The sequence below is a fragment of the Scophthalmus maximus genome, chromosome 10, assembly GCF_022379125.1.
Source record: "Scophthalmus maximus strain ysfricsl-2021 chromosome 10, ASM2237912v1, whole genome shotgun sequence".
NCBI classification, from domain to species: Eukaryota; Metazoa; Chordata; class Actinopteri; order Pleuronectiformes; family Scophthalmidae; genus Scophthalmus; species Scophthalmus maximus.
In genome coordinates this window covers 2,470,001-2,494,710 of record NC_061524.1, presented here as the reverse complement: position 1 = coordinate 2,494,710, position 24,710 = coordinate 2,470,001, and the positions used below count along the sequence as shown (strand labels likewise).

General features: G+C 42.2%; 2 protein-coding genes and 2 long non-coding RNA genes across 5 annotated transcripts in view; 3 read left to right on the top strand and 1 right to left on the bottom strand.

The window, feature by feature from the left end:
* Window positions 1–16,620, top strand: part of bean1 (brain expressed, associated with NEDD4, 1) — a 31,088-nt gene extending 14,468 nt beyond the window's left edge. Inside the window, exons 3-5 of the mRNA XM_035606246.2 lie at window positions 8,888–9,082; window positions 9,198–9,336; window positions 15,469–16,620. Coding sequence (XP_035462139.2) covers window positions 8,888–9,082; window positions 9,198–9,336; window positions 15,469–15,889 — 755 coding nt within the window. The 3' untranslated portion in view covers window positions 15,890–16,620. The remainder of the gene's footprint in view (window positions 1–8,887; window positions 9,083–9,197; window positions 9,337–15,468) is intronic.
* LOC118283855 lies at window positions 219–5,512 on the bottom strand. Of its 2 annotated transcripts, XR_004784680.2 has the most exons (4): window positions 4,942–5,512; window positions 4,268–4,353; window positions 1,718–1,806; window positions 219–1,460 (listed from the first exon to the last, which is right to left on the bottom strand). It is a non-coding gene; the product is annotated as an uncharacterized LOC118283855 (long non-coding RNA). The 2 variants fall into 2 exon arrangements; XR_004784679.2 differs by lacking the exon at window positions 1,718–1,806 and having other exon boundaries at window positions 4,942–5,510.
* Window positions 16,621–20,437: 3,817 nt separating the features above from the next.
* Window positions 20,438–21,589, top strand: LOC118283853. The gene is made up of 4 exons (XR_004784677.2): window positions 20,438–20,560; window positions 20,645–20,738; window positions 20,819–20,902; window positions 21,493–21,589. It is a non-coding gene; the product is annotated as an uncharacterized LOC118283853 (long non-coding RNA).
* A 1,118-nt stretch (window positions 21,590–22,707) lies between these two features.
* LOC118283846 (transmembrane protein 41A-B-like) overlaps window positions 22,708–24,710 on the top strand; it is a 6,760-nt gene continuing 4,757 nt past the window's right edge. The window contains exon 1 of the mRNA XM_035606244.2: window positions 22,708–23,046. Within this exon, the coding sequence (XP_035462137.1) occupies window positions 22,904–23,046 (143 nt within the window). The 5' untranslated portion in view covers window positions 22,708–22,903. The remainder of the gene's footprint in view (window positions 23,047–24,710) is intronic.

The following is a 24,710-nucleotide window of genomic DNA, read 5'->3' as shown; positions in this document are numbered from 1 at the left end:
GTCATCGTCGTCGTCGTCACTCGGTTCATACCAGTGCACCTGTCACTCATCATAATGTGTTGTCAACCTTGAAACAGCATGAGACCCGAGGGGGATGGAACCAGTGTGAGTGTGAGTGTGTGTGTGTGTGTGTGTGTGTGTGTGTGTGTGTGTGTGTGTGTGTGTGTGTGCGTGTGCAGCTTCCACATGCCTCGCTGGAAAAAACACATGAACACATCTGCATGTCAAGAATTTTATTTTCTTACTCCACTTTGCCAATGGCATACTTTTGTTTTAGAGCACTATTGTTACACAGGGGACAGTAACTTACCACAAACTTTATCTTCACGGAACTTTCTTCGTGCCCTGCTTTTTAATTAAACCCATAAAATCAGTGATTCACTTGTTGAGGGAAGGAACTACACGTGCAGATAATGGTTTTTCTGATGAAGTAATGGCGATTTTATGATCCGGGCATATGTAAATGTTCCTTATGGCTTTTTTCCTTTGAAAGCTCAATTAATAAACACTGTGAGACACCATGAATGACTGTCCTTGCTTCTTACAGTGAATAAAATATATTTTCTTTTTTACTATAATGTCCAGCATAAATTGATAAGAGGCTAAATTTGAAAGTAGCTATAAAGTTTGAGTAAGACACTGCAGCTAAAACCCTGGCGTGACGAAGAGGAACTTTAGAGGGATTTTTAACTCCTGAGTTCAGATCTTCCTCCTTTCAGCTGCTTCAGTGGTAATTCAACGTGATTGTTTAATGGCCAGCGTCTTCCAGCACCGAAGCCCTCCTGGCATCTGTTGAATACGACAACGGCGGAAGCATCGGAGTGCGCGTACTAAAGGGAACAGCGAGATATGATGCGATGAAAGAGAGAGAGAGAAACAGGAGGGAGTGCATGTTGAAGTTGCATGTTCTCTTTGGCGCCTGCTGTTGACCTTTTGACCGGGGCTGTAGGAAGGATGAGGCTTTTTTTCCAGCTCATCGCACAAAGCGAAGAGATGGAATCTGTCACTTCATGTCACTGCCACAATGACGTCAGCAAATAAAGACACCGCAACATTTATAAGTGAAAAGCCTGCGATTGACCGACACTTTCTGGATTCCTCGACACACTATGTTTTTTTGTTATTTCAAATATTTGCCAATAAAATCGGGGAAAAAAATGTGGCATTTAGTTCACTAAGCGACTGGAAACGGAAACATTTTTATCGTAATTTCCCCCCCAGCGGTGCCTATACCTCCCTGTGCTTACACCTGGTTCTCCTTACTCCTGCATATTCAACAGAAAATACTGGTGTTTCACTCGAGTCCTTCTGAAAGGGATATTTTTAGTCTGGAGACTGCTCACGTGTCGGGACCAGGAGGAACGGCGTTGTTTCTGCAAGCGGTGGAATATCTCCGGCCTCTCCAGAGGTTCGGAGACTGGATGGGAGGGGGGGGGGGGGTCATCCTGCTGCATCTGATTCTGAAAATACAGGGTTTATTCTCATCAACACACCTGAGGCTTTAAGAAAGATCAAGGTATCAAAGATTCAGTTTTGTTTAGCTGTCATTTGAACACCTATATTGTTCTTTTAAGTAAAGTAAAACTCTCCCCTCGTGGGACGCCCTAGAGGCTCACATAATCTCTTACAACCTGCCAAAAATAATCCAAAACAAATCCTCACTTTGAGATGTGATGGTAAACAAAGCAAAAATATTGTAATGGAATAATAACACCACCAGCTGAGAGGTTAATTAGAGCCGGGGCTGGTGGATGCGAATCCTGAGCTCAGGTCATGTGTCGTCGCTGCGTGAGGTGTTTTTTCAGCCTGCGATGAAAAACGGGGAGGAACTAGAGTCATGAATCACAATACAGAGCGAGAGAGAGGTGAGCCAGGTCCCAGCAGTGTTTCTTATGGTTCTGGATATGAAAACTGTGCAGCACAGCAAACGTTAAATCATCTCAGGTCCACTAAAAGTTTTGAACAGAATTTGGAGGAACTCTAAAGATGATGTCCGGTGCCAGTTTTGAATGCAGAGGAAAAAGCCGTAACTCACAGCAGTTTGTTTTGGTTTGTTTTTTGATTAATGGCTCTTCTGCCCAACTTGTGGTGATAAATTCTTGGACTCGTGTCAGACAAAACAAACTTCTGATTGAGCCCAAAGGTCAGCCGGGTATTCTGACGTTGGCCTCGTTTCAAACGTATTAGAATGCTGACGTCCCTTTATTTACAGTATTTTTCTTTTGGTTCTAGTAGATAGAGCTGTCGACCAGTTACAGAGCCAACATAAGATGCTGGGAGGAAACATTTTACTCCGTGAATACACGTAAAATGTAATAATCCTGGTTTGTTTGCAGAGAAGACATTTTCAACCTTCATCTCAGATGTCTTTTGACACCTTTTAAATAAAGACGGACGACGGAGACGCATCTCCCTCACTCCCTACCCGTGTACGAAAATGAAGCCACAATATCTCGGATATACAGCTGCTGCCATCTTGTTCTTTTAACAGTGCAGGGTCAAGGTCCTTTACCACTTTAAACTTGGCGAAAAAATTACCACCATCTTTTTCCCATCTGCTAACATAGAGGAGGCGGGATTTATGGGCTATACCGCAGCTAGCCACCAGGGGGCAATCCAGTTGGTTTGCCTTCACTTTTGGGGAGTTTTCACGCTGTCCATTTTTATCTATAATGGTACATACTATATCAAATTTTAGAGCTATTATCAAAAATGTTTATTTAAAGTCTTATTGAGCAGTAAATAACAATATAAAAAACACTCATTGTTTCATGTTTTTTTAATTGTAATAATTCAAACAGAGAAACTCCAAACAGAGAAACAGACCGAAGATGCTAATTAATTTCCATACTATTCTGAAGTTTAAAGAAACGGATGCATTCACAAACATATGTACACGCCATAATGTTTAGAGTGAAGGTGTTCTGGCCCTTTAAGACGCCAGTTACTCTCTACCGCAGATCAATGTTGAGGCTGCCATTTGGCCTGATCAGAGTTTTATCGTTGTGCCTCATCGAGTGTCCTGCCTCGATGTACACGGCCGCCATTGCTATATGGTATGGTTCATATTGAAGAGAAACTGGTTGTAACTCATAATGACAAGCTGTCAGATGGAATCTGAATGACTGCTTGATGCTTCTGTATAATGTATGTGGCTAATGTACAAAGTGAAGCAGCGAACGCAGCGGCAGTCGATATCACAGGCTCTTAACTTTTACAGCTTGTGACACCTAAAAATAAATGGCTGCTGGTCGCTCCCCAATCTGGATTGACACACACACACACACACACACACACACACACACAGTTACACATACATCACCTATATCTTGACCTTTGCCTCAATTTAACTAAATGAATTATCCAAAAGATTAATTTCTAAACTAAAGAAATACATAGTTTTATTTACACAGTGGTTAAATTCTCCAAATGACCCTCCAATAAAATGCTGTAAACTTTAAATTCAACTTCATGCAAAAAAAAACTTCATTGAATTCACTTAATTATTAGATAATCCCACTTTGCTCTTTTTCTGCTTATGATTTATAAAGTTATATGATCATAATTTTGTTATGGGGGGACGGGGAAATTTTTCTTAAAAAGAATACTTAACATAGTACTTAACATACTTCTAATTCCATTAGCCACAATATATTTTACTGTACGTTTACCATAGTTAATTTTGTAATCTCTCAGAGATAAAGGATGAATACAAACCGCCTTTGCACATGGGTTCATTTGCCGAACAGTAATTTGTAACGTAATGGCGTAATTCTATTGTTTACCTTGCGATAGGAGCTACGGTTGCGGCCGTGTTGTAGTGGCCACGACAGGATAAGAGATCGCAACGTAATTGGTTGTAAAGTAGATTTGAATTTCTGTTTCTCCAAACAAGCTTGGTGTCTAAATTTAAGGCAGCACAAAACACCGACCATGTTGCCAAGAAAGCAAAGATTATTTTTTCTCTCCAGGAGATAATTCATCTCCGGGGACGAGTTCAGATTTAAACAACCTCTGACTGTTAAAAAAAACTTGATGCACATTAAAAGACGGTAGATACGTCTGAGGTCATCACTCAGCTTAGGGGCTGGTGTCAGCGTCAGGATTATGAACTGCTCTTTTGTATCACACAGTAGTATACAGTGTGTGGGAGGTGGCTGCATATTCATAACGGTGAGCGTTAGTGACAAGCTGTCAAAGTGAATTACTACTGTCGGCGTTTCATTATATATGAACATACAGTATACACCACCATATACACTCTCACCCGCAGCTGTAGTGGAGTCGAGTGAGTGTCGTGGAGGACACACGGTGTGTTCTCATGCTGAAGTGCCTCTGAGCAGGGCACGAGTCCTGAACAAGAGGAAACCAATTAGATGTTTAATGCTGGCTCCAAAAATGACAATAATATTACATACGTGTAGTGTGCCACATTATAAAGTTCCAGTCATAAATTCAGGAGGATAATAAAATATGTATAGTTGTATGTGGCCCACTTTAGTCAGGGAGGGGCCCTGAGTTAACTAATTAAGTTTACTCAATTTACACCAATATATACTGTATACTGAAGGCAAGTAATGTTGTCCTGTTAATCTTTTATCTTCATACAATTTCACTGTCTTTGCTTCCTTTAATTACCTCGAATGTACTGTAAGGCCATGTTGTCAGGATAGGTAATCAACAAATGTGCTGTTAGTATTGACTTGTGACCAAAACCACAATATTTGCCTCGTATGCTTAAACATTTATAACCAAATGAATAACCAAAACCTCACACAGTTATCAGAATTTAAAACGAAAACAATAACTCTTACTTTTGAAATGTTCAAATAAATAATTTTTAATTTACACTTCAGTTACAGTAATTATTGGCAAAACAAGGTTATCAATGTACCTTACCACACACACAAACAACAGAGCAATAAAATAAAAGTGCAGTACCTTAGTTGTCCAGTCTCTCGGGACCCGGATGAAGAACAAGGGCCGGTGGTGGACAGGTGTCCAGAAAGGGCGTGGCCTCGGCAGCTAATGACGTCGCTCCTCTCCCAGAGATGTCCAGAAGATGGCGCGGTGTCTCCCGCGACGTAGAAGCATCTCTGAGCGTTAGCTGGATAACTTGTAGAACATTCTCACAAATTCTCGAGGTCTCCACGTCGAATACGATGAACTACAAAACTACTGGGTTAGCTATGCGGAGGGTAAGAGTCCATTCACTTTGCTAACGAATGCTAAAGAAACAAGCGCCGTTAGCTAACGAGCTAACACACAGGTGAAACTCATGCAAACTCGGCTAAACTTCGGATAGAAATATCTCCAGTTGCCCACAAATAATCCCGGTGAAAATTGTGTCGGGCGGATAACCGTAAAACACCCACTACGTATTTGTTTGCGTAAACTTTTCACCGACTAATTTCCGGCGGTGATTTATTAGTCAGTCAAGCGTCCACACTCACTTCACTTCACTTCCTGTCGCTCGCTCTCTCTCTCTCTCTCTCTCTCTCTCTCTCTCTCTCTCTCTCTCTCTCTCTCTCTCTCTCTCTCGCCCGCCAATGAATGACCAGTATTACTATTCACCCCGCACACTACTTCCGCTTAATGCAATGTACCTTTCAAAATAAAACAGGAAACGCATAACGATATATTTGTATCGTTTGAAACGTATTTTATTTACATTTGACCCTTTTCACTGTTTACGAAATAACTTTTAACGTTATTTCCAACAATGCCCCGTGTAGTTGTTTTTGTTAACTAAGTTACACGCCTTTATCTTTCTATCTATCTATCTATCTTACAATGTATAACATTTTAACCAGGTTGCATGTATACCGTAAATAATACATATCAATTACATTGTTTAAATTCTCAAACATTTAAATGAGGAAAAACAAGGTAATATACAAAATAAATCACCGCAAAAAATTGCTTTCTCTCCATAGCCATATTTTTTAGTTTTTTCTAATTCACAAAGATTTAAAACGTGGCATGTTTTCTAAATGATATGGTCTCATCCAGCTTCTTAGGTGCTGTGAAAGGGAAGGCTACTGTACACTGCTCAAGGAGCATGTGGCTATACTGTACGTGGTAGCGTCCTATAACCATTTGGCTATCGGTTCGCCTGCAGGGTTTACCAGTTTGTTACATAATGAATTTTTACAAGGGACAATTTCATTAAGGCAAACAAAGTGTGCACGGGAAGATTCATGGCCATTTTCTCACGGTGGATTTGTCAAGATTTACAGGTTGCTCGTTAATCTGCTTTCCCCCTTAATTGAAATTGATTTATTTCACGGGATGGTGGTGTGTATAGCTAATATTTTTACACTCTGAGACTCGTACTGTCACGCACGCACGCACGCACGCACGCACACACACACACACACACACACACACACACACGCACACACACACACACACACACACACACACACACACACATTTCTCTTGTCTCCTTCTATTTTCCCTCTGCAGCCTTGTCCAGTCCCCTCGGGCTGTTGAAATGTAACACTATCACCACATATACAGTTCCTCTCCCTTTCCCGCTCGCTTCTTCGATCTATCCAAATTATACGTGTGTTTGTCTTTTCTGTCCAACCGTTACTCTCCGCTCTCTGTATCTACTAAGTTCTCCTCCTCACATTGAAGTGGAAAGAACGAACACGACATTTGCTTTTTGGGCTTTTGCTTTTGTTTTTGTCCAGTGGCCTTACTGTCACACACAAGATTAATTTTCCTTCTGTGTTTATGAGAAGAGAAATTTTGTTTGGATATGTTACAATGAGAAAAGAGGCAGCATTGACTAAGGCCAATGAGATGAAGGCTTTTAAAATACTTTTTTTTTTTTTTTAATTTAAGCATCACCTCGTGATCGTCACTGTAACTGAACACGCATCAGAAACTTCTTTTGTGACTTTCAACGAGCAAAGAGGAGATGGAGCATGACTTTATTATTATATCTCTTATGGGATTACCCCGTTTAACTACTGGAATATTTTTTTATTTTATTTGATTAGGACATGGAAGTCAATATCCTGACCTTTTGTTAGCATTGAAGGAAGTTTTTATTTTTTTCGTCCATAAATTTGAATAAGAAGTTCAGTTACGTTACAAAATTTGGTGTCAGTAAACAATGAACAAGCCTGCTGCAGCTTTTATAATATTTTTGTTATATTTTTAGTATCATAGATGAAACATACAGAAAACATTGTTTTAGCATAAAATTTACAGAATGTTTTTTTCCTGAAAGAGACAGAAAAATGTGTGTGTGTGTGTGTGTGTGTGTGTGTGTGTGTGTGTGTGTGTGTGTGTGTGTGTGTGTGTGTGTGTGTGTGTGTGTGTGTGTGTGTGTGTGTGTGTGTGTGTGTGTGTGTGTGTGTGTGTGTGTGTGTGTGTCCGTCCTAGCGTTACAAAGGGAGCGTTTGTGTGAATTTAAATCTATATAATTATAGATTTCCATGAGAGTTCTCTCTCTGGAGAGAACGCGAGAAAATGGGAGTTTATGAGGGAGAATGAGAAGCGAAAATGAAGGAGAAAATCACGTTAGAAGAGGGAAAAAGAGCGGGAGACAAAGACAGAGTGTGAGCGAGAGGAGCGAGGTCTGCTGGGAACCGTTTGGGGTGAGAGAACATTTTCCTCCTCTTCTCGGGAATCTGTGTGAAACCAAATTACTGTAGACAACAGAATAACAGACGCAGACGTTCAAGGAGGGGGGAGATGGGAAGTGAGCAATAGAGAAGCACAGGGAGTGAAATGAAAAAGATATTGTGAGTGTACATCATTCAGAAAGTGTGATTGTCTCTCCTGCTTTATATTCGGTGCGGTGATAAAGACAGAAAGAGAGAAAAAAGGATGTGGCCGCCACTGTCTCGGTCAGTCTGGGACAGATATTACTATTGTTTTGTTTCACCCCAAAACCCAGAGATAGGCATCATTTATGTCAATTTTGCAAGTTATCAAGACACAAAAAACACATGTATGAAGCATTTAAGTGCCTAAAAAGTTAAATATGACAGAAACAAAAAGGTTTTTTTCCATATTTACCGCCATATTTTACCATTCAGGTAGTTTGTCTCTGTGTGTTGAATCTCATCCTCCCTCAGCTGTGTGTTGTGAAACGTACATAAACGCACAGACACAGGAAGAGGAAGGGGTGGACAAGCCGGAGCAAAACAGACGGATGAGACATTAAACAGAAGTGGAAAAGGAACAGGATCGTTCTGTAATCTAATGATGGCGACCACCGAGAGAGAGGGTGCGTGCGTGCGTGCGTGCGTGCGTGCGTGCGTGCGTGTGTGTGTGTGTGTGTGTGTGTGGACTGTAGCTCTAAGTATCTGTCACACACTGAAATGGAATGAGTCCTCAGGGAGAGAGAGTTGGAAAGATGGCGAGAGAAAAAAGAATGGAGTATGATGTGTGCAGGTTAAGACAACAATTATGTAACACAATCCCCCACAATGCACTATTGTCACTGTGAGGCCTGAAAGTGTATATATATATATAGATATATAGTTATATAGATACTTTATGTCTGCTATAGAGGATGTGTAAATATGTGGGTATATTCAGTTTTTTGTGCCTCTTCCAAATGGCCAAAAACTCATTATATATAATTATTATTAAGTTTAGATGGCAAGTTGTGTTTTATATATACATATATATATAATTTTTTTTTTCTTGAGTGGAACTCAAGAAAAGTGTCTCTTCAGTTCTCTTGTTAAGAGGAACACGCTCCTCAAATGCTTCTCAATGACGTGTTCAGAAGTGCATGTGGTATCATGTACATCAGTATTGTCAAAAAAGGTCTTTGAAATATGTCCCGAAACTTTTTTTCAAATATGAACGCACACTCAAGCATGACCCCCACACCCTCCATCTTCCCCCCCCCCTGCAGTGAGCTCCAACCAGAGCCATGGGGAGTACCCAGACTGCCGCAGTGAGAGGGAGTCGGGAGGGGAGGCGTCTCTGCTGGTGTCTCCGCTGGTGGTGGCCGGGATCGTTATAGGCCTGGTCCTCTTCCTCTCCTGCCTCACCATCATCGTCGGCAGCCTGCGCAAGGACAGCCGCCTCCGAAACCCGCATCTCTACGGTCAGTCGGACAACAAGCAAAGTCATTATAAGTCGTCAGAAGTGACGGAGAGAAGTTCAGGAAGAAGTATATATTCAAAGTAGAAAAACTACCACGTCATGGTTTTTTTTTCCAGGACCAGATTTTTCCTATGGAGGGTCAGTGGGAGAACTGAGGTCGACCTGCATAGAAGACTTCCCACCCGGTTTAGACTTCGACTCGTACAGAGAGACTCTATCGCAGGTCAACAGCCTCTACCCGGACTCGCCCCCGCGGTAAGTGCTCGTGTAAAATCCAGTTTTTAAGGAAAACGTTATACGGTCAGGGTTTTTTTTGTGGGTCCACTAGGGGCGCTGCTGTCAGGACTAAGTGAGGTTAACACGTAGACTAAAAACATGGACTGTATATAATAGTGCCTGAAACCTGTATTCTGTGGAATGACCAGCAGAGGGCGACTCCACTGGTTGTTTCTATAGAAGTCTATGAGAAAATGACTCATGACTTATAACCTTTTTACTGACGAGTTCATGTCTCAGTCGCTAGTTTCAAGACTTCTTCAATACAACATGATGTTCATTTTAAAAAGGATAATGAAGTACAGTATGCATTGATAACCTCAGCGCAACGTCCAAATCTCCAGCCTTTCCTCATCCACCACACGCTACCGTGTACAGTATGTTGGTTAAAAGTAAAAAAGCGGACCTCTTCCCCCCTTTCTCTCATCAATTATGTCAAATGTCAAACGTAGAATATAATTGACGGTTCAGTTCCGCGTCCCCCGCGGTTCTCCCCGCACTTGGTTCGTAGGACCCTCCTTCTGCGGTGATTCATCTATTTGAGTAGCACTGACTGCTACCTTTGATGCCCTTTGTGTGTGTGTGTGTGTGTGTGTGTGTGTGTGTGTGTGTGTGTGTGTGTGTGTGTGTGTGTGTGTGTGTGTGTGTGTGTGTGTGTGTGTGTGTGTGTGTGTGTGTGTGTGTGTGTGTGTGTGTGTGTGTGAAAGCGAGAGAGAGAGAGAGAGAGAGAGAGACAGAATGAGAGAAAGAAAGCACTTGCTAAAGGCCAATGTCATGGTGTTTTTGATCTAAATGTCAGATGGTCTAATTGGCAACTTTAATAATTCACATACATCCCTTCCCTGCAGTGTGTGTGTGTGTGTGTGTGTGTCTGTGTGTGTGTGTGTGTGTGTGTGTGTGTGTGTGTGTGTGTGTGTGTGTGTGTGTGTGTGTGTGTGTGTGTGTGTGTGTGTGTGTGTGTGTGTGTGTGTGTGTGTGTGTGTGTGTGTGTGAGAGAGAGTGAATGCTGTAGTTATGTCCTTGTTTTGCCTTAGAAACTCATTTTATTGTTCTTCGATCGATCGATCTGAGTTCGGATCATCATATTATCTTTTACATTTGTCCATTTCCACATTATCTGCCGATATGTTTCTGAAGTCCCCAGCTGCCACATTTCATAACTTAAGGACTTTCAGCATCATCCTGGTGGTTTAAGGGATTAATAAATTGGAGCATACGCTGATTCCTATAGTGTATTTTTTCCTCCTTTAGTAAATTCCCATCTAAAAGCTTTTCTGAAATCCTCAACAGTCTTCTGCATAATCTAACAACACTCAATGTTTATGTAACAGTTTTTGATCTTACAGTGATTCTTGATCTTACAGATTATCCATGCCCAGTTTCATGATCATCCACAGCTTTCTTTTCTTCACACACCAGCCTTATTATTGTGGCTGCACATACAGAAGCTTGGAGGTCTCAGTGGATTCAACGCGGTGTTGCAAACGTACGGATCTTGATCCGTGCCGATACGATAGTATATTGCAGAGCTCCTGCAGGTTGTTTTGGCCAAACATTCATCATGTTGAACGTGAGGCTGAGGGGTTGTGATCTTGGGGACTGAACCAAAGCTCTTGTCGCGTCCTTCCTTGGTGCATTATTGTGCACCACTGGTAAAAAAAAGAGCATTATCCTGCTGGAGAGATACATCATCTGGGGAAGGGACACACCTGGTCAGCAGCGGGGCTTTTTAAATGATGCGCGGTGCGGCTAGGGGCCAAGACGATGCTCCCAACCTCCCGACTGATGAATCCATTCAGCGTTTATGAAAACGAAAAAGAAAAAAAGGACCATGCTGATTAGCAGAACAGGACAGACACCATAACAACACACTGCTTGGTCTCACGAGAGTGGAACAGGATATAATGTCACGGCTTCATGACCAGGAAAAAATGAAAGAAGAAGAGAGAAGGAATAGAAAGGAGAGAGGGGAGCTAGCGAGCTACGTCAGAGCTCCGGCAGGGAGCCGCAGTGTTCTTGGACAGACGGCGTGAGAGGAGCCGGACGATGGGACGGCAGCCAATAGATGCACAACACAAACACACACACATACACACACACACATTCGCACATGTACAATACATACATTCACAAATCACCTGTTGTGTTTACCATAATCCTGGCATGTCGTGGTTTGTCAGCAAGCGGGTAGTTGCAGGTCATGTGATGGTCATGCAGTGTGTGTGTGTGTGTGTGTGTGTGTGTGTGTGTGCGCGCGCGCGCGTGGGTGCGTGCGTGCGCGCGCGCGCGTGGGTGCGTGCACACTTGTACGGGCCGCAGATGGTTGCGGGAAACTCAGAGAACTCAGATCAACAACTCACCTACTGAGACTGTGAACGTTACACTTCCGATACACACACACACACACACACACACACACACACACACATTCTCTCTCTCTTTCTCTCTCTCCTCTCTCTCACACTCCCGGATCAGCAGCTCACCTGTGGAGACTGAAAGCTTCTGCTTCCTCTCTGGGAGAAGCTGGACACACACACACACACACACACACACACACACACACATCTAATCATATACGTATAATACTAACGTATATAATCATAATAGAAACCAGGCGATTATTGGAGGAATTTCCCTCACAGCTCCGTTGTTGGTGGTTAGATGATTAAAAGCAATAACAGGAAGCACTGGCAACACTGTTGCTGCTTTTCATTTCATTTAAAGGTCTCATCAGCGTCGGGACTTTACATTTGCGAAAAACAAAAAAGTTGGGAGAAAAAGCAAGATCGCTGCACTTACAGCTGCTGCTTGAACCCTGGGTCTGAAATGATTTTCCATTCATGCTGGACAGACTGTTTGAATCTGACACAACCGATCAATAGAGCGATCCCTGCAGGACTCCGGGTGGAATATTGGAAAACACGTGGGAACACTGTGTGAACAGGGCAGTGGGCGTGTAACGAAGCACAATAAATGAATAATATTCTCTATGCTTGAGCGACATCTCGGTGTGAATCTCCTCAGGAGCAGCTGAGGATGACGATTGTTTTTAAAGTGCAGCATTAAAAGTTAATTCCTACTTTGCGGGAGGTGCAGTATTGTGTAACAAAAAAAAGCAAGAAGAATGTGTTGTGGTACAGAAATTCCTGAGTAATTCATTCAGCGTGCAATGACACCAGCACAAGGGACCAGGACGGAGAAGATGAGATGAGGAAGCGACGGAAGCTCGACAATCGAATCTCGGGAGCGACAGTGATCGCGATCGTCCGCTCGTCGTCCCGTCCGCTCGTAGAATGAAAAAAGTGACGTTGCCACGGACGGACAGGAAGTGTAAAGAGATGGAGAGAGCAAAGAAGGGACACAGCAACAGGAGCAACGTGACTCTCTCCTGCGGTCGAGTGTGTAACTGTAGAAACTAAACGCTGCGGGGCGGTTTTATGCTGAGGAATCAAATCAGCTTTGGCACGAGCCACGTAATGCGCGCGCGCACACACACACACACACACACACACACACACACACACACACACACACACACCTGTGAATCTATATGGTTCTCTTATATTCCACAGGCAACTCACTCAGTGGGACATGCCAGCTTCACACACACACACACACACACACACACACACACACACACACACCTCACCGGCTCATACTCTCACACACAGAGGACCATATGCTCACAGCCGAAGCATGGACACATGCCAGAGGTCCTCCTACTTCTACCGACCTGCATGTACCTGATTTTAAACTCCCTCGTCTGACATGACATTTCAAAAGATCATGGACGCCAACGTCTACAGTACAGCTCCTCGCCTTCAGCAAGCTTTGCAGCACTGTACCTTCGTCACTCAGCTCCCTCTTGTCCTTCTCACACACTCCCTCCCGAGCTCTTAGAGGACCCAGGGATTGAACCACCGACCTTTACAAGCAGTCACTGACACACGCTCTATACCTCCCGCGGCCACAGCCGCCACACAATGCGACCACCACGTGTCTCATAGGGGACGAATGACATGCACTCTACTAAGTGTAGAACATCACTTTCATAATCCAGCGTGAGGTTTCTGCACTGGAGCCACATATGGCTGAAGGCTGCGGAGGAGCTTGTCGAACTCCCGAGAGACGCAGGGATTGGCAGTGTGTTACGACACCTCGGGAACACCCTCGTCTCCAATTTTCACCTCAACTCGCCTCATTGACGCGTTGAACGTCCGAGGTCAGTTTTCCCAAAGCAAAAGGAAAAATAATCAGCAGCGTGAACAGTACAGCTGCCCCCCTTTCTGTTCTTGGTCTGTGTGCATGCGTGTGGGTGCGAGAGACATTATGTAAAATTTCAAAAAAATTAATCTCAACACAGGGAGGATACCGTTTGCCTGCTAACTATTATATTTAAATCAGCCAACATATGTCATGGTGGAAGATACTCCACTTCCTCCCACAGCTCCATCACGTGTGTGTGTGTGTGTGTGTGTGTGTGTGTGTGTGTGTGTGTGTGTGTGTGTGTGTGTGTGTGTGTGTGTGTGTGTGTGTGTGTGTGTGTGTGTGTGTGTGTGTGTGTGTGTGTGTGTGTGTGTGTGTGTGTGTGTGTGTGTGTGTGTGTGTGAGAGAGAGATAACAAGCAGTGGCTGCAGCGGACATTAGGTCTTTCTGACTGAGCCTCGTCCTTAGATCGAGGCTAAAATAGATTCCCCCCCTCTCTGCCATCTCTCTCTCTCTCTCTCTTACACACAAACTTAACAATAAACCACAGACACACACACTCAAACTCCAACATTGCTTTTAAAAAGCTGTCGCACACACACGCACACACACACTTGCACAGGGAAGTGAAGGAGACAGAGAAAGTGCACATGAATAAAAAGAGGGACAGAAATATTGGATGAAGAGGCAGCACCTCAACTCATCACACACACACACACACACACACACACACACACACACACACACTGGTAGCAGACTGATAAAGTTAACCACTGTGCTGATTCAGTTACTCTGATTTACTGCTTCCTACGCCCAGAACATCATCCACCATTAGCTCCAAACACAGCTCTTAAAATACAGTTTTTCTATATTTTATTTAATTAAATGTTATTGTCCTATATATATAATCTCTCTCTCTCTCTCTCCCCTCTGTGGCTGGTGTGTGTGTGTGTGTGTGTGTGTGTGTGTGTGTGTGTGTGTGTGTGTGTGTGTGTGTGTGTGTGTGTGTGTGTGTGTGTGTGTGTGTGTGTGTGTGTGTGTGTGTGTGTGTGTGTGTAAAATGCCTTTAAAGCATAACTTACATGCAACGTGGCACATCCCCTGTGATTATGTTTTAAATCTACGCGGCTGCATCAGATCTGTCAGGACTATAGATAAATGCTGCCTTCTAATTGGGTCGTGTTCACGAAATGATTTTTGAACGTTCTCTTGTTGAGATATTAACAACCTCCGACCTTTCGGAAAGCTCTGACATCACAAGTTTGCTGACGTTTTCAGAAATGGCTGAGGCCATGGAAGTTACATTTTCCTTGTATTGTAAATTGACATATTCTAATACAGGAAATTGTTGATATTCCCTGTGGCTTCATCGTTTTCCCTCATCATGCCTTTGCATTTCCTGCGTTACTTTACCTGCCTGTTAGTTTGCTAAACTGTTTGCTGTTGTGGCTTCAAGATGGTAATCTGACGCTTAAATATCTGATGAATGTTTTATCATGAACAGAATTTGAAGCTTTACACTATTGGATGTTTCTTTCCTATATGCTCCTCAACGGTTATAGTTATTGACGCTGAGGCTTTCACCTGTGACTTCCTCTGGAGGATCCAGATGTTCTGTAGCACATAATTCCTCATAATATATCTGAGAGACTTTTTTTTTTTTAAAGAAAATGGATTATCAGAAATAGCTTCCTGTTAAAAAAAAAACTAAAGTAAAAATAATGATGATAATAATAATAATAAAGATCTTCTCTCAGACTTTGTAGCATCTTTATTCCTGATGTTCTTGTGATGTAAGATGCTGCCATAATGCGTAGCCGGAGAGAAAGTATCTTAAAGAAATACATTTTCATTCCCTGTTGTCACCAGTACTAATATCTTCATCTTTGTGTTCTTCTCCCGTAGTTACGATGAGTGCGTTGGCTTGACTCCCATCTACATACCTACAGATGACCCCCCTCCCTACTCCCTGTTCGACCCCTGCCAGCGAGGGCCAGAGCAGCAGGAGGAGGAGGAGCAGCCCTACAGCACCGGTCCGGATCCCTCTCCGCACCGCGGGGAGACCTCAGCCAGCGCCGGCTGGTTCTCCCCCTCCCCCTCCCTCTCGCCGCTGGGTCTGTGGGAGCGGGAGCGGCAACACATCGCATCCATCTCCTTCCCCCTGGAGGCGGCGCCACCTTATGAGTCGGTGTTGGCCGAGCAGGGACACCCCCTCCCCCTCGTGCCGTGTGACCTCTATAAACACCAGACGTCAGAGAGGGTGGTGGGGGGCGGCGGCGGCGGCGGCGGCGGCTCCCAGCAACCGGGGGCGAGCCACATCTTGTAGGACGGTTAATTTGTTTCCTTCACCTGCGCCGTCGGTCGTCCCCAGTTGAGGCAAGCAACACTTGTGACGCGGGGAGCAGCTGTGACACCAAACAATGGACACTAATGAGATGCACACGTCTTCTCCCACACAGTCGCTAACACCTGATGAGGCCGAACGTCGGCGCCTCAGCGGACCGACGTGCAGCCAGGACCACCCCCCCCCCCCTGCTTTCTGGACAGAAACAAAATCTGGGTTGCGTTGAACTGTAAAGTTTCTGAAATGACAAAACGTAACTTCCTGAAACAAAAAGGTTCGTCGTCCCACCGATGCTCTTTCGGGACGATGACTCCATCCAGTGTCAACACTATTTGTCTACTTCACGTCTTTTCCCCCATGTTTTGATTGTTATTCCTTGTACGAAATACTCACATTTATTCGTCATACTGTAGTGGACAGCGAAGCCGACTTCGTAGGGTGTTTGTAGGAGAAAGACTCTTTAGCAGTGTAGTTGAAGATATATACACACAAGCACACGAGAGAGCCCCCCCCCCCCCCCATTTATTTTAGTACGATCCTCACCTATCTATACATTTTCACGATGTTTTTGGAAGAAGGTATTCTTGGCTTTCTTCTGTTTCTTCGTGTTTGGTAGAATCCTTAACAACCAGCCACGTGTAAACATTTTCATCTAGTCCACTGTTGCTCCAATTGTCGTAACTCTTTTTTATCAAGGGCTCTGGTTTAAATATTAGCGCCCCAAATCCCGCCCCCCAGCAGCGAAATGTAGCTGGGAGCCATGATCCTCCCGACCAGGTAGGGTTGATGCTGCAACAGCGAAGTTTCACTCCAAACTGTACAGCTGAACGCACTCTTCACGGGATAGAAGTGGATTCGTGCATCTTTTTTTTTCCGCTCTCATGGAAGAATTATCTTGACCTTTCGCGAGTGCTTTCACCGCCCCCCCCCCCCCCCCCCCTTTGAACAAAGGAGGAAGCTTTGCACAAACATCGTCACAGTTACGACCCCGCATGAGCTTCGACTGGTTTGTGTTCGCTGAAAGAATTCATCAGAGGCAGAAGAATGTAGATACTGTTATCTTCGTCTATCTTGGTCTTTAAAATTTCATAAACAAAATCCATATATAATCATTGTATTGTATTTAAACACGAGGTAATGCCTTCAGAATTATGGGTTTCTGTCTGACTAACACCCCAAACAGAAAATGTTTACTTCTAGATGAGAAATATATATTTATTATGAGATCCTGGAGCTAGCTAGTTATTATTAGAACACGCACAGTGTCATAAATTAATTAGCATCATAGCTGCGGGGGCCCCACAGAGACCGCTTATGCTTAGGGCCCAGAATTGTGTGCTACACCCCTGACAGCAGCCGGCCACTAGGGGGCGATACAGACGATTTTGGCTTCACTATTGGGGAGCTGTCCATCATCATGTACAGTCCGAAAGAGTCTTTCTTCAAATGCGTTATCAAACGCATATTAGTGATCAAATGAATGCCTAAATATTTAGATTGGGAAGATTCACAAAAACAGTAAAGAGAAACTTCTACCGGCCGTACAAAGGTTTAGTTTGTTGGTACAGTAGATGAGGGTTTAAGTGTTTTGTGTCTGACTCTTGCGTCTCAGCTTCTCGTCTCGATTCAATTCAAACTGTAACCACGGACTTTTCTTCGCGTTTACCGAGAGTTTTCAGTCGCCTGGCCCTTGAATATTTAAGCACGACTATATGTACAAATGTCCGACACACCGGAGAAATACATCGTCTTACAGGCGGCACGTGTCCGATTCCAACGTTTACCCACAGTCCACTGCTGCCGATGAAATGACGTCACCTCAGAGCTTCCGGTATTTTACGTTTGCTTTCCCAGGAGCAGGAGGAGAAAGCCCTGGAGACACTAAGACCTGTAGACCCCACGTCGCCATTCATCACCAGTTATTGAAGTCTAGAAGTCACGTGACGGCTGTATGAGCTTTAATAACAATGCAAATGTTGTTTTTATAGTTTTAGAATAACTTGTCCCGGTTGGGTTTGTTTCCTCTAATTTACAAAATGTTCCTTGTGTGTGTTTTTAAAAAAAAAAGAAAAGAAAAGATGTGCCTATTAGCCCTCAGACTGTTAGCTTGAACCTTGTAGCCATAAAAATAACAGTAATAATCTCAATGCAATTGACGCGGTGCTTTGCGCTGTTAAAATGTCTGGTTATGTCATTAAGTCTTTCACCATTTGAACCACAGTTGAATACGTTTTGATTTTATTATGAGGGGGAACATGACACATCTTGACTGTTGCACGCTGTCGTCGTCCAGCGATCGGCTTCCTTTTGTCCCGTGGTTCAGTTTGGCAGCTCCAGTCCAGTTTTACCTGCACAATTCACAACCTTCAGTTTCGATTTTTTTTTCCGATTTTTACACAATTCAGAGTTCCGATGAACAGCTCCGTTGATTACATTGCGATGCATCAGCCATCTTTAAATCACGTTGTTTTTGTTTTTTTTAACCATGCTTCTCCTCCAGCTACTGTATGTCCACCTCTTCTTCTTCGTCTGTTTCTCTCTTCGTCTCGCTATTTTCTTTCTACCCCCTCCCTGACAGATTTAGGCTATAATTGATATTGTCATTGAAGCTGTCATTTCTCGAGCGGTAAGGTTTTTTTTTGTTGCATATAATGGATTATTTTAGAACTGACTGGCTGAAACGTAAAAATTTAGGTGACCCCTCTACGAATTAATTACTTGATGATAATTCTGTCTGTCAATTTTGGCCTATATATATTGTATTTATATGAAAAATAATAGAACAAAGCATCCACAAGAGAAATTGGAGAAAAAGGCACAAATTTATTTTCTGGAATGTGGAAACTGTTCAAAGTAACCAGGAAACTGACTGATTTCTAAAACATCAAAATATATTTTTTTTCTAGTATGAAGCTTTTGATTTGACTTTAAAACCTCCTCCTAACCCCAACAATGCCTCTGCCTATTTTAGATCTTTAGTAACTTTATCATTTAATTCAAAGTAAGTTTTTAAAAAGGCAAATACAAAGAAGATTCAATTTCTGCACCCTCAATATTTCAGATCAAATGATACGTTTTGTTTTTGAGGGAAAAAATATTGATATTCTACAGAATCTACAAAGAATCTAAAAAAATATTGTTCAAATTAAATCATGAAAACACCAATTTTCCCAAAAGTCCCACATTCGTCCACACTGCTCTTTTTTCTTGTCTTCATGGTGAAGTGATATGAATTCATGTCTTATGAGACAAATAGTTTTATAGATAAATCTCGCCCTCGTCATCCACCAGAGGGCGCTGCTGCAGACCAACAACACAACGTTCACGTTTCTTTTTTTATCACTCACCTGTTTTCTAATAATAATAAGACATTGGGCACAAGAAGCGAATATTCAATAAACGTGTGAACGTGGACACTGATGAGAGAGTGAGACATCCCCTCGGGTTGAGGAGTATTCGAAGGCTTTTATTAGATTAGAGGAAAAAGTTTAAAAAAAAATGTAAATGAAGAGTGTTCGGTATTACAGTATTATTGTCGTGTGTGACGACGAACGAGCATGACTCACGTATTTGCCCGTTGGTTGTTTTCCGGTCCAGCACATCTGTCCACATCTGTTTCCAGCTGGGATAGCGTCACTGTTTCGTAGGTGCAACCTCTGAGTAAATGTAATCGTCTTACATGTTTCACTCCCCATAGATTTTTTTTTTCTTAAGTCGTCTCTTTAAAAGACACCAGACCCTATATATATATATATATATATATATATATATATATTAGGAACAGTGGTTAATGATGTTTCCTCTTGTTCTGTATTGGAGATTTTGTTAAAGATTTTTTCTTCTGTAGAGGAGAGTGAATAAACATGAGCTCTTGTATCAAACGACATATTCTGCTTTTGTATTTAGATTTTGTTCAAATGTTTGAAAAATGTGTTCAAATCGTCCACAATGAATGGATGATACTACATGAAATCAGCGTTTAGTGTTTTCAAAAAAATAACTAATCTTGGTGTTTTTTTTGGAATGAATGTATAATTCTCAGTAAATGTGCAGTTTGAACTTGTGATTTTTAAATTCAGAATTTTTATTTTTTTTTCCAGTTACACCTTGGGGGTCCAGAAAAGCAAGTGAGTTCATATGAGGCATATTTATTATTTTTCTCTATATTTTTCTCTATAGGAAACTGTAACTGCACTCACTAATCCGTTATTCATTTACAATGTTTATTTTATGTTTTAGAACAAGTTTGCATCATGGAGGCCAAAAGGTCAGTTGACTAAGTTTAAATATGAGACAACAGGAAGTAGACAAACAAACAAACAACCAACCAACCTTCATGTCCATTCATATTCAAAATTGAATTTGCTGGGGAAAATAATGATCCACTATAATAATACTTTTCTCCGACGCACTCAGTTGAGTTTGATCCACGTGTCACTGTGAACAGATTTGTTCTTTTCCCCCCTTCACTCTTTTGCATTACGAACAGTGAGCGAGTTCATTTTTGAAAATTTCAAGTTCATCTTCAAACTGAACCGGGTGGATTCCTCGGATGCTTCAGACACACGGACACACCCGGCCTCCGACTCGTCGCTCCGGTTCTCACAGTCGGAGTCGTGACGGAGACTCACTGAGGTACAGGCGGCCGCTGAGGTGAGTTGTTATTCTTGACTCGAATCTCTCGCTGGACATTCTCTTATGATCAAATGATCGACTGAGTGTAATCTCTTGTACAAGATGAAGGTTCAGCTCGTGATCCTGCTCTTGGCTCTCGTGGTCCTGCTGCAAGTGACACGAAATGAGGCCTCTGACGGCGGTGATGACAGTCAGGGTATGTCTCTCTCTGTGTGTGTGTGTGTGTGTGTGTGTGTGTGTGGATTTGCTACTGACCTGCGTTTCCGCCCTTCGCAGTGATTCCAGAAGACGAGATGCTGAGGGAGATCTTTGCGGGTGATGCAGACGTCTCGGGGGAGGACACACCTGTCGGCGCCGGAGGTCAGTTTTTAGTCATGCGAGCCTTTTTCTGCCCCTGTATTTTTTACTTCCTGTATTTCGCGTTTCACTTCACGTGTCGCTGCTGCACCTCTGGATATTTTCAGACTTCATGCCTCCACTTATTTTCTTGTGATGGTACAAGCTGTGTGGATATGTGATTCTGACCTGGACACACACACACACACACACACACACACACACACACACACACATAATAACTTGTTTGTGGGAAAAGTAGTTACTACAACATAAAGTTTATGACAGAGTGAGCTTGGGTGAAGTTGGTCTCACAAAATTATCATAAACTGTCCATCAATCCCGACTTTCATGAATATGATTCTAATTACCTAAACTCACAGATTATCTGACTTTTACAACCTCGTCAGCTCGTGAAGATACATATCCGACCTGTAGCATTCAGATACAAAGAGTGACACATTTATGAATCCAGAATGTTATATTCTCAGCATGGCATCAAATCTTTTTTGTGAGAGTTTAATATAACGCTTTTTCAAGAGTGTGTTGTCGCTGCGTTGAGGTTACCCGTTAATATTTATCTATTTACTAAATGTTCAACATTTCTTCTGCAGGAGAAGACGTTCCCACATGACACTGGTTTGAAGACCTCGTCCTCGAAACTGTTTGAGCCAAGACATGTTGAATAAATAAAGATATTAAATAAATACATATCCCTGTGTCAATGTGGTTTAATGCTTGGACGAAGGGTGCAACAGTTTTGGAAAACTTCTGTACATGTGTGTATATAGAGTATGGTATTGTATTGCTAAGTTGTAGCCAAAGCATCATGATCGCCCCCTGGTGTCTGGCTGCTGCATTGCCCCGCCCCCTCCTTATAATTCTAAAGATGGTTTCTGTCTTACTGTACTACATTGATGTACGTTCAAGTGATCCTGTTTCTGGTAAGTTTTGTTTTTATTAGTTATTTGATGATATAAGAAATAGGGTTAAACATCATGATTGACAGCTGAGACTCGCGATTAATGTCGTGGCTTCATTTTTTATACCGCGAGAGAAAGTGGAGACACGTCGTCCATCTTTATATATATAAATTTGGTTTGGTTTCATATGCTTTTTGGAGCTCGACTTGACTTCAAAAGAAATTAGCTATATACAATTTTTTTCAAAACATTTTTTATATTTTAATTCACAAATCAATGAATGAAAAAACACATTTTGGAGGGAAGTCACAAATTCTAAAATTTTTAAGGAATCAAAAACTAAATTTTAACTGAACATTTAAATAAACTTGGAACTTTCCATAAATGTCCGCCTTATTATTCTTTTCAATTTTATTCGAATGTATGTAACATGGCTGTATCATTTCATATTTTTACATTTACTATTTACTCATAATGATACATGAAAGGAGTCCTGGGATATAAAAACTACCTTTCTCTATAATTATTATTGTTATTATTATTATTATTATTATTATTATTATTATTATTTCATAATCCCCTGAACTCCTCATGAATTTCACCACGTCGCCCTCTAGTGGCTCAGAAGTGCCGGTGCACGTGGAGGATGAATCCACAGAGAAAGTCCAAGTTGAATCTCAGTTCCCAGGTTTGTAAAAAAGTTTTCCTGCTGTTCGAGGAAACAAATATGGAAGATTTAATCTCAACTTCGACATGAAGTTTAAAGCCACGTGTCTCAGCTGCCATGTGATAATGTTCCACATATGTCAACAGTGTCTTGTCCCCCCCCCCCCCCCCCCCCCCCCCCCCCGGGTCCCCAACTGCCATGTGACCCGCGCCCCGGGCCCCGTGCAGCCGGAACGACACCCGTCATTCGTGGCCTGCTTGTGCGTAAAGGACACCTCCACTCCGTCCTTCGTCTCTCCACAACACGTCGACTCTTTTTAATCCCCCCCGGTGGTCTCACCTCCTCCTCTTAAACTCAGGCACCCCGGAGTCCGTTTTGCAGATCGAAGAGCCGGGGAACCGGGGCGCTGTGAACCGGGGAGGGAGCACCGGCACCATGCGCTCCTTGGCGGGACTCGGTGCCATCGTGGCGGCGGCGAGCGTCTACCTCTACCTGCTGTCGAGCCACCTTCCCCCGGGACACAGGCGGCCGCACGCGGGGGAGGACGAGGGGCAGGACGAGGGGGTCCGGGAGTACAGGTGAGGACACACCTGTACCTTTACAAAGAATAATAAAGTGAACCACACTTTAATATATTATTTTTCTAAGAACAAATGTGTGAGTTGGGGATTATTACACAGATTATTTGAGTCACTGACAAACAGGTCACAAGTTCAAGCAGTGGCATGTTTACTTTAGTTTATTTAGTTTTTATATTAAAAATGATTATTAATATTTTTAATTTAAAAAACATAAATAAATAAAAAGTGGATACATATTTACTGTCGTAAGAGCCTCACTGATTAGGTGAGTTTATATTAACTATCATAGGCAATTATTCATTAGTCATTCTTTTAAAATTTTGGTTAATATCGCAAAAAATAAGTCGACTACATCAGTTGATTGACAGAAGATTATTTTGACTTTAACTATTTTGATACTTGGTTTATTGATTTAGACATTTCATTGAATTTACGCTTCTGCATTGTGAATATTTGCTACTTTCCTTTGTTTAGCATGACATTAGTGTCTTATATCATATTTAATAATCATGTTGAATATTATGTCTATTAATTTAGACTCATTATCTTTGGCATTAGGACTGTTGATAGGGGGGGAAATATACCTTTTTTTTCTAATTGTGGTAGAGGAATTCATTTTTCTTTCTGATATGGACATTTGACAAAATAATCGATTGAGTACATTAATTTATAAAGATATTAATGTTTAGTTGAAGTGACTCTGAGGTTTCTGGTGCCGGGGTTTTTCCCAAACATGACATCATCATCGTCCACAGCAGGTGGCCAGGAAACTGAATTTCCTACAGCCTTGATTAGGAAACTTTTCTTTTTCTTTTTCCAAAACATGTGATGTTGTTTGGTGGGTGAGAGGCAGCCTATGATTATGTTTGTCCTTATTATTTATTCGTCTATGGCAGATAGAATATAAAGAAAAGAAAGAATGAAAATGCTCATCACAATTTCCCAGGCGCCAAAATATTGTCTCCATATTTCTTTAACTTTTTTTTGTCTGACCAAAAGTCCAAAATCCAAGTGGATTTCATTCAATGGCGTGTTGATACATTAGAGGAAAAATAATAAAACATAATTTAATTTACCAGATTTGAATGCTTGTGTTGTTTTATCCCTTGAATCATTCCGTGATCCCTCTTATCTATTTCGAGACCCTTGGGGGGTTTCCCAGACAACCGTCAGCAGTGTTTACCTGCCTCCCCCCCAGTGCATGCTGGGATAGACGCCATGCGAGGGCGATGAATGAATGATGGAACTGATTTCTTTACAGAACTTTACTATCATGAGTTTTGACTAAGTTCTATTCAAAAATATTTCTGACATTTAAGTTTTTTCTACACCAATGCAGTTTGTAGGTTTTTAAAAATGTCATATCATAAATTTGAATTAATTTGAAATGAGTAAACATCTCTATGTGCGTGTTCTTACTCGTAGTGATTCATCACAATCCCAATAATACTAGTCACGATAAGAATATTGTCAGTATAGCAGTAAAATATGAAATATTAATTTTAGTTCTCTCGTCTCTTTCCAATCGTCTCAGCAAACTTTGGACCGATCATGTTACTCCTCGGAGTGTGTGTGTGTGTGTGTGTGTGTGTGTCGTGTGTGTGTGTGTGTGTCGTGTGTGTGTCGTGTAAGTGGTATTTTGCTATGTGCCAGACATTTGA